The 13,237-nt window shown below is 31.2% G+C and overlaps 1 protein-coding gene and 1 long non-coding RNA gene across 3 annotated transcripts in view; one reads left to right on the forward strand and one right to left on the reverse strand.

Annotated features, from left to right (window-relative positions):
* Positions 1-11,477, forward strand: part of LOC149176985 (uncharacterized) — a 28,589-nt gene extending 17,112 nt beyond the window's left edge. Inside the window, exons 3-4 of one of the 2 annotated variants that reach the window (XR_016258700.1) lie at positions 10,203-10,471; positions 11,365-11,477. This is a non-coding gene — a long non-coding RNA (uncharacterized LOC149176985). Of the gene's footprint in view, positions 1-10,202; positions 10,895-11,364 lie in introns of those variants that run through there. The other variant, XR_016258699.1, reaches the window with a different exon arrangement.
* Positions 9,635-11,754, reverse strand: LOC149176986 (WAT1-related protein At5g07050-like). The gene is made up of 4 exons (XM_089423250.1): positions 11,560-11,754; positions 11,398-11,460; positions 11,159-11,256; positions 9,635-9,997 (listed from the first exon to the last, which is right to left on the reverse strand). The coding sequence occupies exons 1-3, from the start codon at positions 11,688-11,690 to the stop codon at positions 11,193-11,195; spliced, it is 258 nt and encodes an 85-aa protein (XP_089279376.1). The 5' UTR covers positions 11,691-11,754; the 3' UTR covers positions 9,635-9,997; positions 11,159-11,192.
* Positions 11,755-13,237: the final 1,483 nt, after the last annotated feature.

Consider the following 13,237-nt stretch of genomic DNA (forward strand, 5'->3'; position numbering starts at 1 on the left):
ATTATAGGGAACTAATATTCCTACACTGAAGAAAAATTCTTGCACCACAAAAACTACTATTCGAAATTTCACTTAGAGAAGATCATGAACTTGGTTTCTGTGTAGTTTTCAATAGGTCTGATACCATGTAGAAATAAATTAAAATTTGTAGTGGCTAATGAATTTATACTGAAAATAATAGACACACATTTCTTCTACTCAATCTGTGGAAGGGAAAGCATACACTAAAAGCACATGTAATCATTCAATCACAATGAACATAGTATTTTACTAGGGAATCGAACTAGGAAGAACCCCTCCTCTGTTTGTATTATATCAGATGAGACAATGATAAATTACAATTACAACTTCAATCCTTGAATCTCAACCTGCACTGCAGTAATGATTTCTTGCTATGCATGCTATTACTAACGCTTAGCCAAAATAGGCCTCCAACTTCCTCCTATTTCCTTGCGCAATTCCTACTCATAAAGAATAGGAAGCTCCTATTTCCTTCTACAATTCCTAAGGAAATTAGCTCACCTACTACATGAAAACTCTATACACTCACTAGCATACAATAATGATCACATTGATGTTTTTTTTCTCCACTCAACTAGGAAATTTGAATTGCTTGCATGACTAGGGCTAATTTTAGTCATTTGACTAGTTAACTAAGAGATCAGTGAGTTAAGAATAGTTACAACTACTCAACTGAACTCATATTGACTCTATTCATGACTAGAGCTCAGATAATTGATTTCGCTAACTATAACTCCACTAGATTGCTAGATCTTAGCAATCAACTCATGCACAACTCTACTTCTTGCCCACAAACTCGAATTAACTGACTTAGCTAAGTGACTTGACCATGTCACTCTTGTTAACAGTAGCTAAAGTCATCTTGCTGATGTGGAAATTTGAATTTCTCCATTTAACTAAGGCACAAGTCAAATGAAGCCTTTCCTTGCTACAATTTAATAACATAAGGCTACAAATAAATCTATGAGCAACTCATGTGACACAGGACTACCAATAAATTCCTGGGTCTGTGGTCTCTTCTCCTCTCTGTAAATCGGGTCACAACCTAGGGGATTTGCACCTTAGATATCTTAGCTACAACAAACTCACATTACTTTTATAACCAATTGAGTTACCCTAAAACATATTTATATTTTAATAATTTTTTTATAAGCAAGGGATAAAAATTTAATCTAATATGATAAAGTAAATATTTTTGGTTTACACACATATATATATATATATAATCAAAATCATATCAACTTAGAGTAATTTCTTTTTCTTCTTAATTATGACAATTCTTTTTTTTTTCTATTTTACAAAATGCTGAATGACAAATTGATTTATTTAGCAAATCTTATTCTTAAAACAATTTTCCATTTTTTAATTTAATACCAAACCTTATTTTCAAATAGAAAATTTAGGTGTAAAAGTAATGTACTACTATCCATGTTCTTCATTTTCATTATATATCTAATAAATTGCGCTCTCCAACCCAATATGTTAAATATATTGTAATTTCATCTCATGTCTTGTCTTGTCTTTAACATTTTAACTTAGTCCAATTTACATAAAATTAAAAAAAATAAAAAATAAATTAAAATAAGATTCAAGTAAAATAGTCCATGGACAGTTTTTGGACTCTAGATTTTAAATATAATAATTTAAAACGTAACATTTTTATTTTAAAAATAATATAATTTTTTTATTTTAAAAATATTATAATATTTTAATTTTAAAAAATAATATAATATTTTAATTTTAAAAATATTATAATTTTTAAAAAAATTATAAAATTATTTCTATTCGGTTGGAGTAAAATAAAAATAAAAATAACCCTCCATGAAAACAAATTTATTTGGTGAATATAAAATGAAATTAATAAAAATAAGAATGTTAAAATAAAAATAACTTCATGGTATTGACCCATCCTATGAGAATCCATGGTATTCAGGTGGAATATAGCCTATTTAAAGGGGGGAATTAAACCAACTTAGATATCAAATCTCCTTTCACTCTAAAAGAGGCCTGCATCTCAAGAGATTTTATCCTTGGTAGATCCAAAGTTAAGATGAATCTAGACTCGTATATTTAATTTTATCAATATAAAAAAGTAAGAAGATAGTGTCTTAACTCCCACTGATTTTACTAAAACCTTTTTATAATTCTCTCTTAAAATTCTTATTAGAAATATAAACATAGCTACTTTATAAGAACTTTGATTTCAAAATGGAAATTTTATTTCTTAAAATTCAAAATTTAAGTTAAAACCATTAAAAAACTCAATTTTCAAATAAAAAATAAAAAAATATCACAATATCTTTTTTAAAGTTAAATTGCAATTTCCTGTGCTCATGACCTTAAAAACTCATATTAGTGCTAATAACCACATTAAAATTAATGTCAAAATAAAAAAGTAGTGTTATCAAAATCACTAATAACAAAATTTTGTTATCTTTATATTTAATTTTTTTCCGTTAGGTTTTTTCTAACTTTTATTTTTATTAGTATTATTATTATTTTCGTTCTTTAAAAAAAAAAATTAATCATTTATAAAATTTCCAAATGTAATTTTTAAAAAAATCAGTTAATGAACAAGGAAAAAGTGAATCAAAGAAATTTGAACCTCAATCTTCTTTCCACATAACACTTCATTTTCATATCAGAGACTAACTATTTTGGTGATGTTAAAACTTAACTTTCATTTTAATTTACTTTTAATTATTTAATTTTAACATTAAAAGAAATTGTCCTCGTGAGGTGTCATATAGTCATGTCATAGATTAATAAGAGATAAGGGAGTGGAGGTCAAGGACTTAACGCCCTACACTTGGATAGACGAGTAGATGGTTTATGTGGCTACATTTATGATCGCTTTCATGGTGGCTGCTGTAAAGATCGATTCATCGGTAGTTGCCTCAGTCCTCAATTGGTGATTTTTTTTTTTAGAGGTGTTTAAAATTAGGTTGAAAAAGAGTTTTGGGAGAAAGTATTGGGTTATGGTAAGTTATTTAGTTTTTTGAAAAAATAATTTGTTTCAATGGCTTGGCAAACTCTCCTTCAACATGCATCTTTGGGTTTGGGACATGTAGAGTCTTAGAGGTTGGTTATGTTATTTGTTTCTCCCCTACCTTATTTATGAAGGTTTTGTTGACTATGGCTTTACAGGCTCTTCTTTTTAATTAAATTTAGTTTTTATTTCAAATTTTTGGTCACTTTTGTGTGTGGGGTATTTTTTGAGTTAGGGTATTTAACCTCTTTGTTTGGGGAAAGTTGGCCAGTGTTTCTTCCTTTCAAATTTTTGGTCACTTTTGTGTGTGGGGTATTTTTTGAGTTAGGGTATTTAACCTCTTTGTTTGGGGAAAGTTGGCCAGTGTTTCTTCCTTTCAATTGGCTCTTGGTTGGTTGGTGGAATCTATTTGTGTTATTGGTAAGTGCGTAGTTTGGTTGAGGACCTTGTTGGTCCCTCCTTTATGCCCCTCTCTTTTTCTAGGTCATCTTTATTCCCTTTGTTTTTATAGATAAATGTTTTGTTCTTATAGATAAATGTTGCAACAATTGGTGGATTTATCTTTCATTTATCGATTTTACATCTTTTACTTTGTTTCACTATGCCTTTGGTTCATGATCCCTCTACTCATAGTGGTCACTGACAACCTTATCCTTCTACTTCTCTAAGAGCTAAATTAATTGTGAAACACTCTATTGTCGTATGTCTGTTACAATATGTTTTTAATTTTATATTATTTTAATATTAATACTTTTTAATTAATAATATTAATATCATTAATGATATTAACATTTTTAATATAAATAATATTAATTTTAATAAATAATATTAAATTATGTTGTTTGGGTTTATTTATAAATGTTAATTAACATATAAATAATGGAAAATATATTAAAATTTAATTGCTTTATAATTTTAAAAAATTTAATGTGATTGTATATGTTAAAATTTAATTATTTTATAATTTAAAATTTTTATTGATATATTTTCTAATTAAATCTATATATTAAAATTTAATTGTTTTATAATTTTAGAAAATTTTAATGTGATTGTATATATTAAAGTTTAATTATTTTATAAATTTTATTCATATATTTTCTAATTAAATTTATTTGAAATTTGATAAAATATATAATTTCTACCTAATTCTAAAATAAATCATAATACTAAATACATTTTTACTTTTAAAAAAATATCCTAAATAAATAAATGAATAAAATCTTAATTTAACCCCAAAACAAATCACAAAATTCCTATCAAAATTTCCATCCCATAAAATAACTTGCTATGTACTTCAAAAAGGAATATCTGAAGAAACGGATCCGTCACGCTACTTAACTATGGATGCCTTATTGGTTAGATATAGCATATTATCCTCTAAGTCTTATCAGGAATCGTCGGTGCAGTGGTCTCATGCACTTTTCTCTTTATTCAACCGACTCTTTAGTGTTGGTAATGTTCTCATGTATTTATTTATTTTTATTTTTAATTCAGGTAACTTTTTTTTATTTGATTGGATGGATGGAATTTGAACTTTGAAATTTATATAGTATTTTTTAACTAAAAAATTTAATATTTTTATTTTCACTCTTTTACCTATAACATTATTATTTTTTATAATTTTATTAAATAATTTTTTTTACGGAAATCAAAATTAATTTACCTATTGAAAAAGCAATCTAGTTAATTAAAAAAACATATAAATATACATGGACATAAAACTTTCCTCTCTTAATTTGGAAATCAAATTTAAGATAAATATAATAATGGATAAACTTACTTTTTTATTCATTATATATATAGAGAATATAATATTTAAAAAAACATTGCATTTATTTAAAAAAGATATATGATTAGTGTGGAAATGAGATTTAAAAGATAAATAATTAAATTAAAATTTAAAAATTTTCAAAAAAATATTAAAAATTTTTAAAAATATATTTTTAAAAATTATTATATTATTTTTTAATATAATAATTAAATTTAATACATTTTAAATTGTTGAAGGGTCTTTATTTCAACTTAAGGTGGATAAGGATATGTTGATTCTTTTTTATTTCTTTTATTTATAGTCTAAGATTGATTCTCAAGGGAGTATGCTCAATATATGCTCAGTCTTAATGTTTATCAAAGGTTGTAGTGTGTTACAGAATTTGTTAGGTTGAATTGACTTCTAATAAATTAAAAAAATTATATTTCTACCACCAATTTCCAAGGGATTTAAGATTATTCCAATTCTAATTAGATGGAGAAATTAATATATAAACAAATTTTATTTAGCAAAATGGTCAATTTTACAATAAGATGTGTAATTCCTTTTTTTTGTTCTCAAGTTCAATTAGATTCTGTCAAGTGGTTCCCGCCCACCAATTTCCTAGGCATTTAAAATTATTCCAATCCTAATAAGTTCATATTCTAATTAGATAGGGAAATTAATATATAAGCAAATTTTATTTAGCAAAATGGTCCATTTTGCAATAAGATATGTAATTCCTTTTTGTTTCTGAAGTTAAAGTTGACTCATAATCTTTTTATACATGGTTAATCAAGTAAATGTGTGCATTGGTAAAGCATTCTTCATGTTGTAATATATATTTTTTTGTTATATTTATGAAATCTTTGACTATATCAACTACATTAATAATTTTAATGTGACTATATTAATATATAAACATATTCACAATCAATAATAAAAAACCATATATGATAAATGTACCAAAATGATCTCTAATATATATACAAAAATATGAAAAGCAATCTTAATCAATATGTTATTTTGTAACCATAAATTTAGATTTTTTCAACATTTTACCCTCAAATAACTTTAGATATTATCTTTAACAATTATTTTAATAGTAAATTTAATTTACCATTATGTCAAATTAATTTGACATTATCATAATAAAATATCAAAAAGATGGTAGATCATAAATCATGAAATATCACATCAACAAGACTTATTAAATGCTTACATATAAATTAGGGTATCATCATTTCGACAAGATATCCAAAATATTCCCTGAAAATATCAACACTTTATTTTTTCCTAGCAAAAATTCTGACCGTGGATTTATAAGAAGTTTAATAATAACATCTTTTTGTCTATAGAACTAATTTATATCTATGAAGTAACATTATTATATTATTAAAATTTAGAAAAATATACATATTCTATTTTTATTTTATTTTTTAAATATGAAACACACTTTCAAATTAGAATTTATAATTCATGAGAAAAAAATATATACTATCTATTATCAGTTCTTGCCTCCGACAATGCAGGGGCTCTAGCGTTCGATACCTCGTTGACCAGACATTAATTGGTCTTTTGACCGAAAAAATTTGTGCGCTATCAAAATTTAACCAAAGAGTTTATCCCTCCGAATTTCGGTGTAAGAAACTTATAACCAAACTTGTGAATTCAAGGTCTTATTACAAGCTTCACTTGCCTCTAGCGTTCGATACCCCATTGACCAGACATTAATCAGTATTTTGACCAAAAAAATTTGTGCGCTATCAAAATTTAACCAAAGTTTATTCCTACGAATTTCGGTGTAAGAAACTTATAACCAAACTTGTGAATTCAAGGTCTTATTACAAGCTTCATGTGCCCCAATATTATTTCAGCCAAGACAAGTTATTTTATCGTAAGTTTTTCAAAACAAATGTTTTGCGCAGGTAAACTATTTTATGCAAAGTTTTTAAGCCTCCACTTCCAGTGGAAAGCGAGCTGCCATCTACCATTTCTTTTGGGCACCTGTCACCTCTTCTACGCTCCTGTCTCCTCTTCATTCCACCACTCTTCTACCTGTCACCTCTTCTATGCTCCCGCCTCCTCTTCATTCCACCATTCTTCTATGCTCCTGCCTCCTCTTCATTCCCCCACCCTCCTCCATTCCCCATTTCATTCCAGCCTCCATCCCCATTTCATTCCTGCCTCCTCTTCATTCCCCCACCCTCCATTCTCCATTCCCCACACCGTGGACGATCAGATTGGAGGCCAACCTGAACATGAGCATGATTTACGGGAGGAGGAAGGCCCGACCCTATGGTATTCTCCATGAAAGATTTACCTGGAAAGCCAGGTACCATTGGAGGCCTTGCTCTACGCATTGGCCAGTTACTGTTGCTTGAAATGGATGAGGGGAGATTTGCAGAGAGAAAAAATCTTCGAAGCTCTTACATTGGCCAAGAGGGAAAACTCTGTGTAAGTATAGTTGATTCTATTACCTCTATTATTACATCTATTACATGTATAAGTAAAATAATATGAAGATGCACGAACTAAATAAATGCATATGATACTTGGAGGATGAAGCTTATGAGTTCATAAAACAAGCAGGCAGAGTGTGTACCTTTAATTAAGGTGACTGTTGGAAATGGTTTCTTTTCTTGGACCTGCTGTTGAAATGAACTGCACCTGCTACTGTTGAAATGAACTGGACCTGCTTTTGAAATGAACTGGTGAGCAGCTGGTTTCATAGGCTCTCGAGGATCTGAAACCGCAACTTGTGTTGGTTGAGAACCTACTGCGCGAGTAGGCTGATGGTTGATACTAGGTGGCTAGGCTTGACGAGAACCTATTTTAGTTAGTCCTGGTTGTTGTGGAACCGCCTGCTACAACTTGACCTTTATCTCGCGCTTGTTCCTTTCTATGATTTTAAAACGCTCAAATGTAGGCTAGTGTGGAAGCCTTTCCATGACTGAAATCCTTGAACAAATTCTGCATCCGATGTAAGCTTTTTCACTAAACCCCCAATACTTAGCAGGCGGAATCTCTTCATTCTAATCCTTTTAGTTAACCATGTCTACGCCCAAGTAACGAGCCCTAGTAACACCCAGTTTTGTGGTGCCACTAAGGCTAGCGGTGGCAGTAAGAACATCACATCATTCATTTGGTCGCTGGGTGATTCCAGTGTAAACCCCCATTTGAATCACATAATATCTTCCCATGAGCAAAAAATAGATGAGCATCACAGTCAGAGATAACTCCAATGAGCAGAGATACTCCCCATTTGCAGAAAAGAGTGAACTTGTTCTGGGTGAAGGTAGCTTGTCCTAAGCATCACAGATCTTCCCGTGAAAAATCAGTTCGGTGTTCTGAAACATCCACCTTTTTCTTTCGGTACCATTCCTCGTTCATAGTGATTTTTCAACATATGTCATGGCTGTTGAAATGTTGTTTACATTTGTCATGGATGTCGAAATGTTGTTTACATTTGTCGTGTATACTGAAATAACTGAAATAAATTAATTTCAATTTAAAATGAATGAAATGCCAAAAATAAAAAGAACACTGTCAAATTTATTATCTCATTACGCACGCTGATAATGAGAAAAATGCATTTCTTACTTTCCTAATTTTCAATCAATATAGAATTGTGAATTGCGATGGATGAACATGATAGATTGTGAAGTGCAAAAAATAGATGAACATCATAGTCAGAGATAACTCCAAAGAGCAGAGATACTCCCCATTTGCACAAAAGAGTGAACTTGTTCCGGGTGAAGGTAGCTTGTCCTAATCATCACAGATCTTCCCGTGAAAAATCAGTTCGGTGTTCTGAAACATCCACCTTTTTCTTTCAGTACCATTCCTCGTACATAGTGATTTTTTAAAATATGTAATGGCTGTCGAAATGTTGTTTACATTTGTCATGGATGTCGAAATGTTGTTTACATTTGTTGTCGAAATGTTGTTTACATTTGTCATGGATGTCGAAATGTTGTTTACATTTGTTGTGTATACTGAAATAAATTAATTTCAATTTAAAATGAATGAAATGCCAAAAATAAAAAGAATACTGTCAAATTTATTATCTCATTACGCACGCTGATAATGAGAAAAATGCATTTCTTACTTTCCTAATTTTCAATCAATATAGAATTGTGAATCGCGATGGATGAACATGATAGATTGTGAAGTGGCAGACTAACGATATGGTTCACCTCCATTTGTATTTCATCAGAATTTAAATGAGAAAAATGCATTTCTTACTTTCCTAATTTTCAATCAATATAGAATTGTGAATCGCGATGGATGAACATGATAGATTGTGAAGTGGCAGACTAACGATATGGTTCACCTCCATTTGTATTTCATCAGAATTTAAATGAGAAAAATGCATTTCTTACTTTCCTAATTTTCAATCAATATAGAATTGTGAATCGCGATGGATGAACATGATAGATTGTGAAGTGGCAGACTAACAATATGGTTCACCTCCATTTGTATTTCATCAGAATTTATACTATACCGCATACATTATTAATGTAGTATATCTTTGTAGCGTACCACATTAAACGTTCTCCGTTTACCATAGATGATAATTTTCAAAACTTTCATAAGATACGGTGACGTAGATATCCATTGCGATTGTATTAACATAACGTGATTCACAACGTTGAGATTTTCACAATAAATTATGTTAAGTTAACTTAAAAACAATTCATTTCAGGTCGTAACAACTCTTTCCATTTCATTCAAATATTTTCATTTAAATATAATAAAAGTTTTTAAACTCCACGTTCTATGAATAATCTGAATTTAACTTTATTCGGCAATTTACAGGCAATTATTTGCATATGTACTTGCTCTTATAAAGTAGTCTTATTTGTAGCACTGCTCTTCTAAAGTAGTCTCCTATGGGCAAGGACGGCGACATACTCCCTCCATCCCTTCGTTATTAAACCCACTCCCTCCATTCCTTCTTAATTTAAGCTTACTCAGAAAACACATACTCTTGCACCTTTGAATTCCTGCATTCCTTCTTAATTTAAGCTTACTCAAAAAACACATACTCTTCCACCTTTGAACTCCTGCATGCTGTACAAACATCCAAATTCTCTGTAATTATCCTTGGCAACAATAAGGCTGTCCTCCGATTAGCTGACATGGAAAGCATTGTTGACAGTTATTAACGAGAAAGCAGTTTGCTGGCAGCTTATCGCCAACGGGGACGTCTTCACCAGCTGTAACCGCCGTTCCTGTTATTGAAACGAAATAACATAATGAATACCATGATTTATAGCTATTTAAAACGGAGTTGTTTTTAGTCTAACTTTTTAGATTTTTTTAGTGTTGGATGGAAAAATTTGAGATGAAATTTTGATTTGTGTTATTTAAACTGGTTTTTATTGTATATATAGATTCAGCACTTTGTAAAACCTCTAAGGTATTTTGATTGTGTAGGGGTTAATTATCAAATGGAGGAAATGGGACAAGCAATGGCTCTTTGGGGCCTATTGTGGTTCAACAACTTTCTAAATATCCCTTTCCTACATGTATATGGAGATTCCAAGATCATAATTGACCATGTTTCAGGAAAGGCCTCCATCAACACCTTTTTTTACAAGGATGGATGAAGAGAATCGAGATCCTTTGGAAACTTCTAAATGATTTCACAATCCAGCACATAGGCAGATCCCAAAATATGCAAGCAGACAGCCTATCAAAAAAAGGTATGCTTCAAGAACCTGGGAAATGGTACCTGGAAATCAATTGGGAGAACAACACCTATGTCATGGAGGACTTCTTTTTCCAGGAATATAGACTTTTCCTTGGGCACTACTGAAAGTCTAGTTTTTGTTTCTGTTTGTGTTTAATCAGCTGCCTGGCCACTGGGCATAAACAGTGTCCTCTACGAGGATGGAATCTTCTCCTTGAAAAAACTTCTTTCTTCCTCCTCGTAGATGGTGGTTCATCAACATGATCATACAGTTTCCTAAAACAGGCATACCATACTGTCAGCTGTAACTTTGTCTCTATCTTATATCTTTTCAGCTCCTTATACATAGATAAATCAGGGAATCGTTGTATCACTTGGTACTTCTTTTTGTGGTTATGAGGGACACTTGCAATTACAGCCTGTTTTATATAAATCAGACTGTCAAAATGGCTTATGTTTTGAACAATAATTTATATTTTTAAATCTTTATTCTGATTATTAATATAAATTGTGCTTTTTTTATATTGAAAAAAAACAAAAAACAAAAAAAACATGTGACTTTAATAAATTTTCACTAGAAAAATTAAACCCAAAAAACCACCCAAAAAAATCCAAAAAATCTCAAAAAAACAACTCAGTTTAGAACAATAAAAATAATATTGATTGCAAACATACATAAATTACCAATCATCATACTAACCAGTATTAGCAACCCTGGCAGCAGCTGGAATCATTCACAGGAACGCGATGGCGGCAATTACTACCCAAGATTTCCGCAATGCGAGGTGTTGTGGTGACCTGCCATGGGAACTCGATGGAATTTAAACCCCTTTGAATAATGTGACTGGAATTTTTTTTGCACAAGAATAGACTAAACTAATTACAAAAGCAATGGCCTTTTTGCAGAATAAAAGGAGGATTAAGTTCATGGATTATTACCTGAACAAAGCGCTGAGAAAATTCTTGCAGAAAGCGGTAAATGTGATAATTGGCCTGTTCTTCCTGCGGCAAATGAAAAAGTAAGATAAAAACTATTTTCATAAAATTTTAGCAGTCTGGTAGAATATGCATATTCATTCTCTTGGCATATTTTACACTTACCCGCCAATAACATATGCAAATGGCTCTGGTGTGGCTGCATACAGGAGAGATACCAGTTGAAAAATCCATTCATCAAAAGGAATTTTGGAAATCATATTTCTCCCCGCAAGCCCAAATTGAACAGACTCCATCGCAAAAGATGGTTTTGATATCTTCTAGAGCTGCTGCTGCTCTCCACATAATCAGAGTATAGCACGGTATAGCTGGGTTTTCTACCTTACCATAATTATTAACCGAAAGAAGAGTGCTTTCGGCGAGCATATTCTTTGCTTATTCTTTGCTTGTGTCCGTAGAATTTGAAAACTTCGGTGCGAACTTTTTCCCGGCAAAAGAATCTGAAGATCGTTTCGTTTTCACATGTATTCCATAGTTTGTTTATATATATAAAATGTTGAAATGACCATAATATTAATCTTAATGGATGAAAAGTTTTGAAATCCAAATTTCCATTTTGTTTGAAATAAATGAGGATAATTTATCAATTTAATTTATGACTATCACGATCTTAGACATTTGGTATCGTTTTAGGTACACGTGATCATGGAATACTAGTTCGTTTCTCCATGATACCCTAATCACCTTTACAATACTCACAAATTAACACTTATCTTATACGTTTTAGTTAAGTTGTGTAGTAGAAACTAAAATTCAATCTAAAACCAAGTGTATCTTTGTCTCATCCACCATATTCATATGCATGTGCAGTTATAACTAATTTACAACATAAACCTCATCACATTATGTATGTTAATAATTATCACATAACATCATGTACACGAGAGATATATATGAGCAACTCTTGGCCTTGTCACACACACACATACACACATATATATATATAATTTTGCAAACAATTCGATTCATGTCTCCAATTGAGTCACCCAACCAATTACAATACAACACAATATAACTCTTGTAAATTTTTGCCACTCATTCTATCGTATGGTAAACATTAGCTTGTTGCTCCAATTGCCCAAAGCGACAACAACCTTTAAAGACTCATTCCACCCAGCCTTCAGATTGTCCACACACACTAGCAACAAACCAAACCATTCCACAAAAACTCATGTGGTGCGCTCTCCAACCATCCCGATTGGAAGAACAATTGCGTGTCACAACAAGAATAGAAACCCAAAGTTTGTCTCTCTTTCTCCTTGTTGTAGGGCACACTCATTTGCCTTTGCTACAATGTCTTGTGATCTATGATTGTTCTTCATCTGAGTTCCTTGTCCAATTTCCTTCTCACTCAATTGCTTGCTAATATATATGTATCAAGGGGGAATAAAAAGTAGTTCAACCCTTGGCATTCCACCAATTGATGCATCACTTCACACTCAAGTTAATCCACTATCCATCATTCCACTACTACACCACTCCTCCTTGTGTGTCTTTATGTGTTGACTCATTCGTTCGATGGAGCATGCATTCCCGTCATCACTCCCACATGCCACTCATCTCATCTCTTAATTGGGGATGTGTGAAATAGAAAACACAGAGTTTAACACAACGTAACACTTTTATTAATTCAGGCCTAAGCTCGCACCTCAAAGACATCACAATGTGTCCCCTTATATAACAATGTGATCACTAGACTTGATGGACATAACAATGTGAAAGATAAAGATCTTGACTCAGCTACAACTCGCTTACATTGGAAAACAACGACTTCTAGAAGAAC

Source organism: Pinus tabuliformis, chromosome 4_1 (assembly GCF_031772625.1).
Source record: "Pinus tabuliformis cultivar Carrire ecotype Pingquan chromosome 4_1, CPIR1, whole genome shotgun sequence".
Classification (NCBI taxonomy): Eukaryota; Viridiplantae; Streptophyta; class Pinopsida; order Pinales; family Pinaceae; genus Pinus; species Pinus tabuliformis.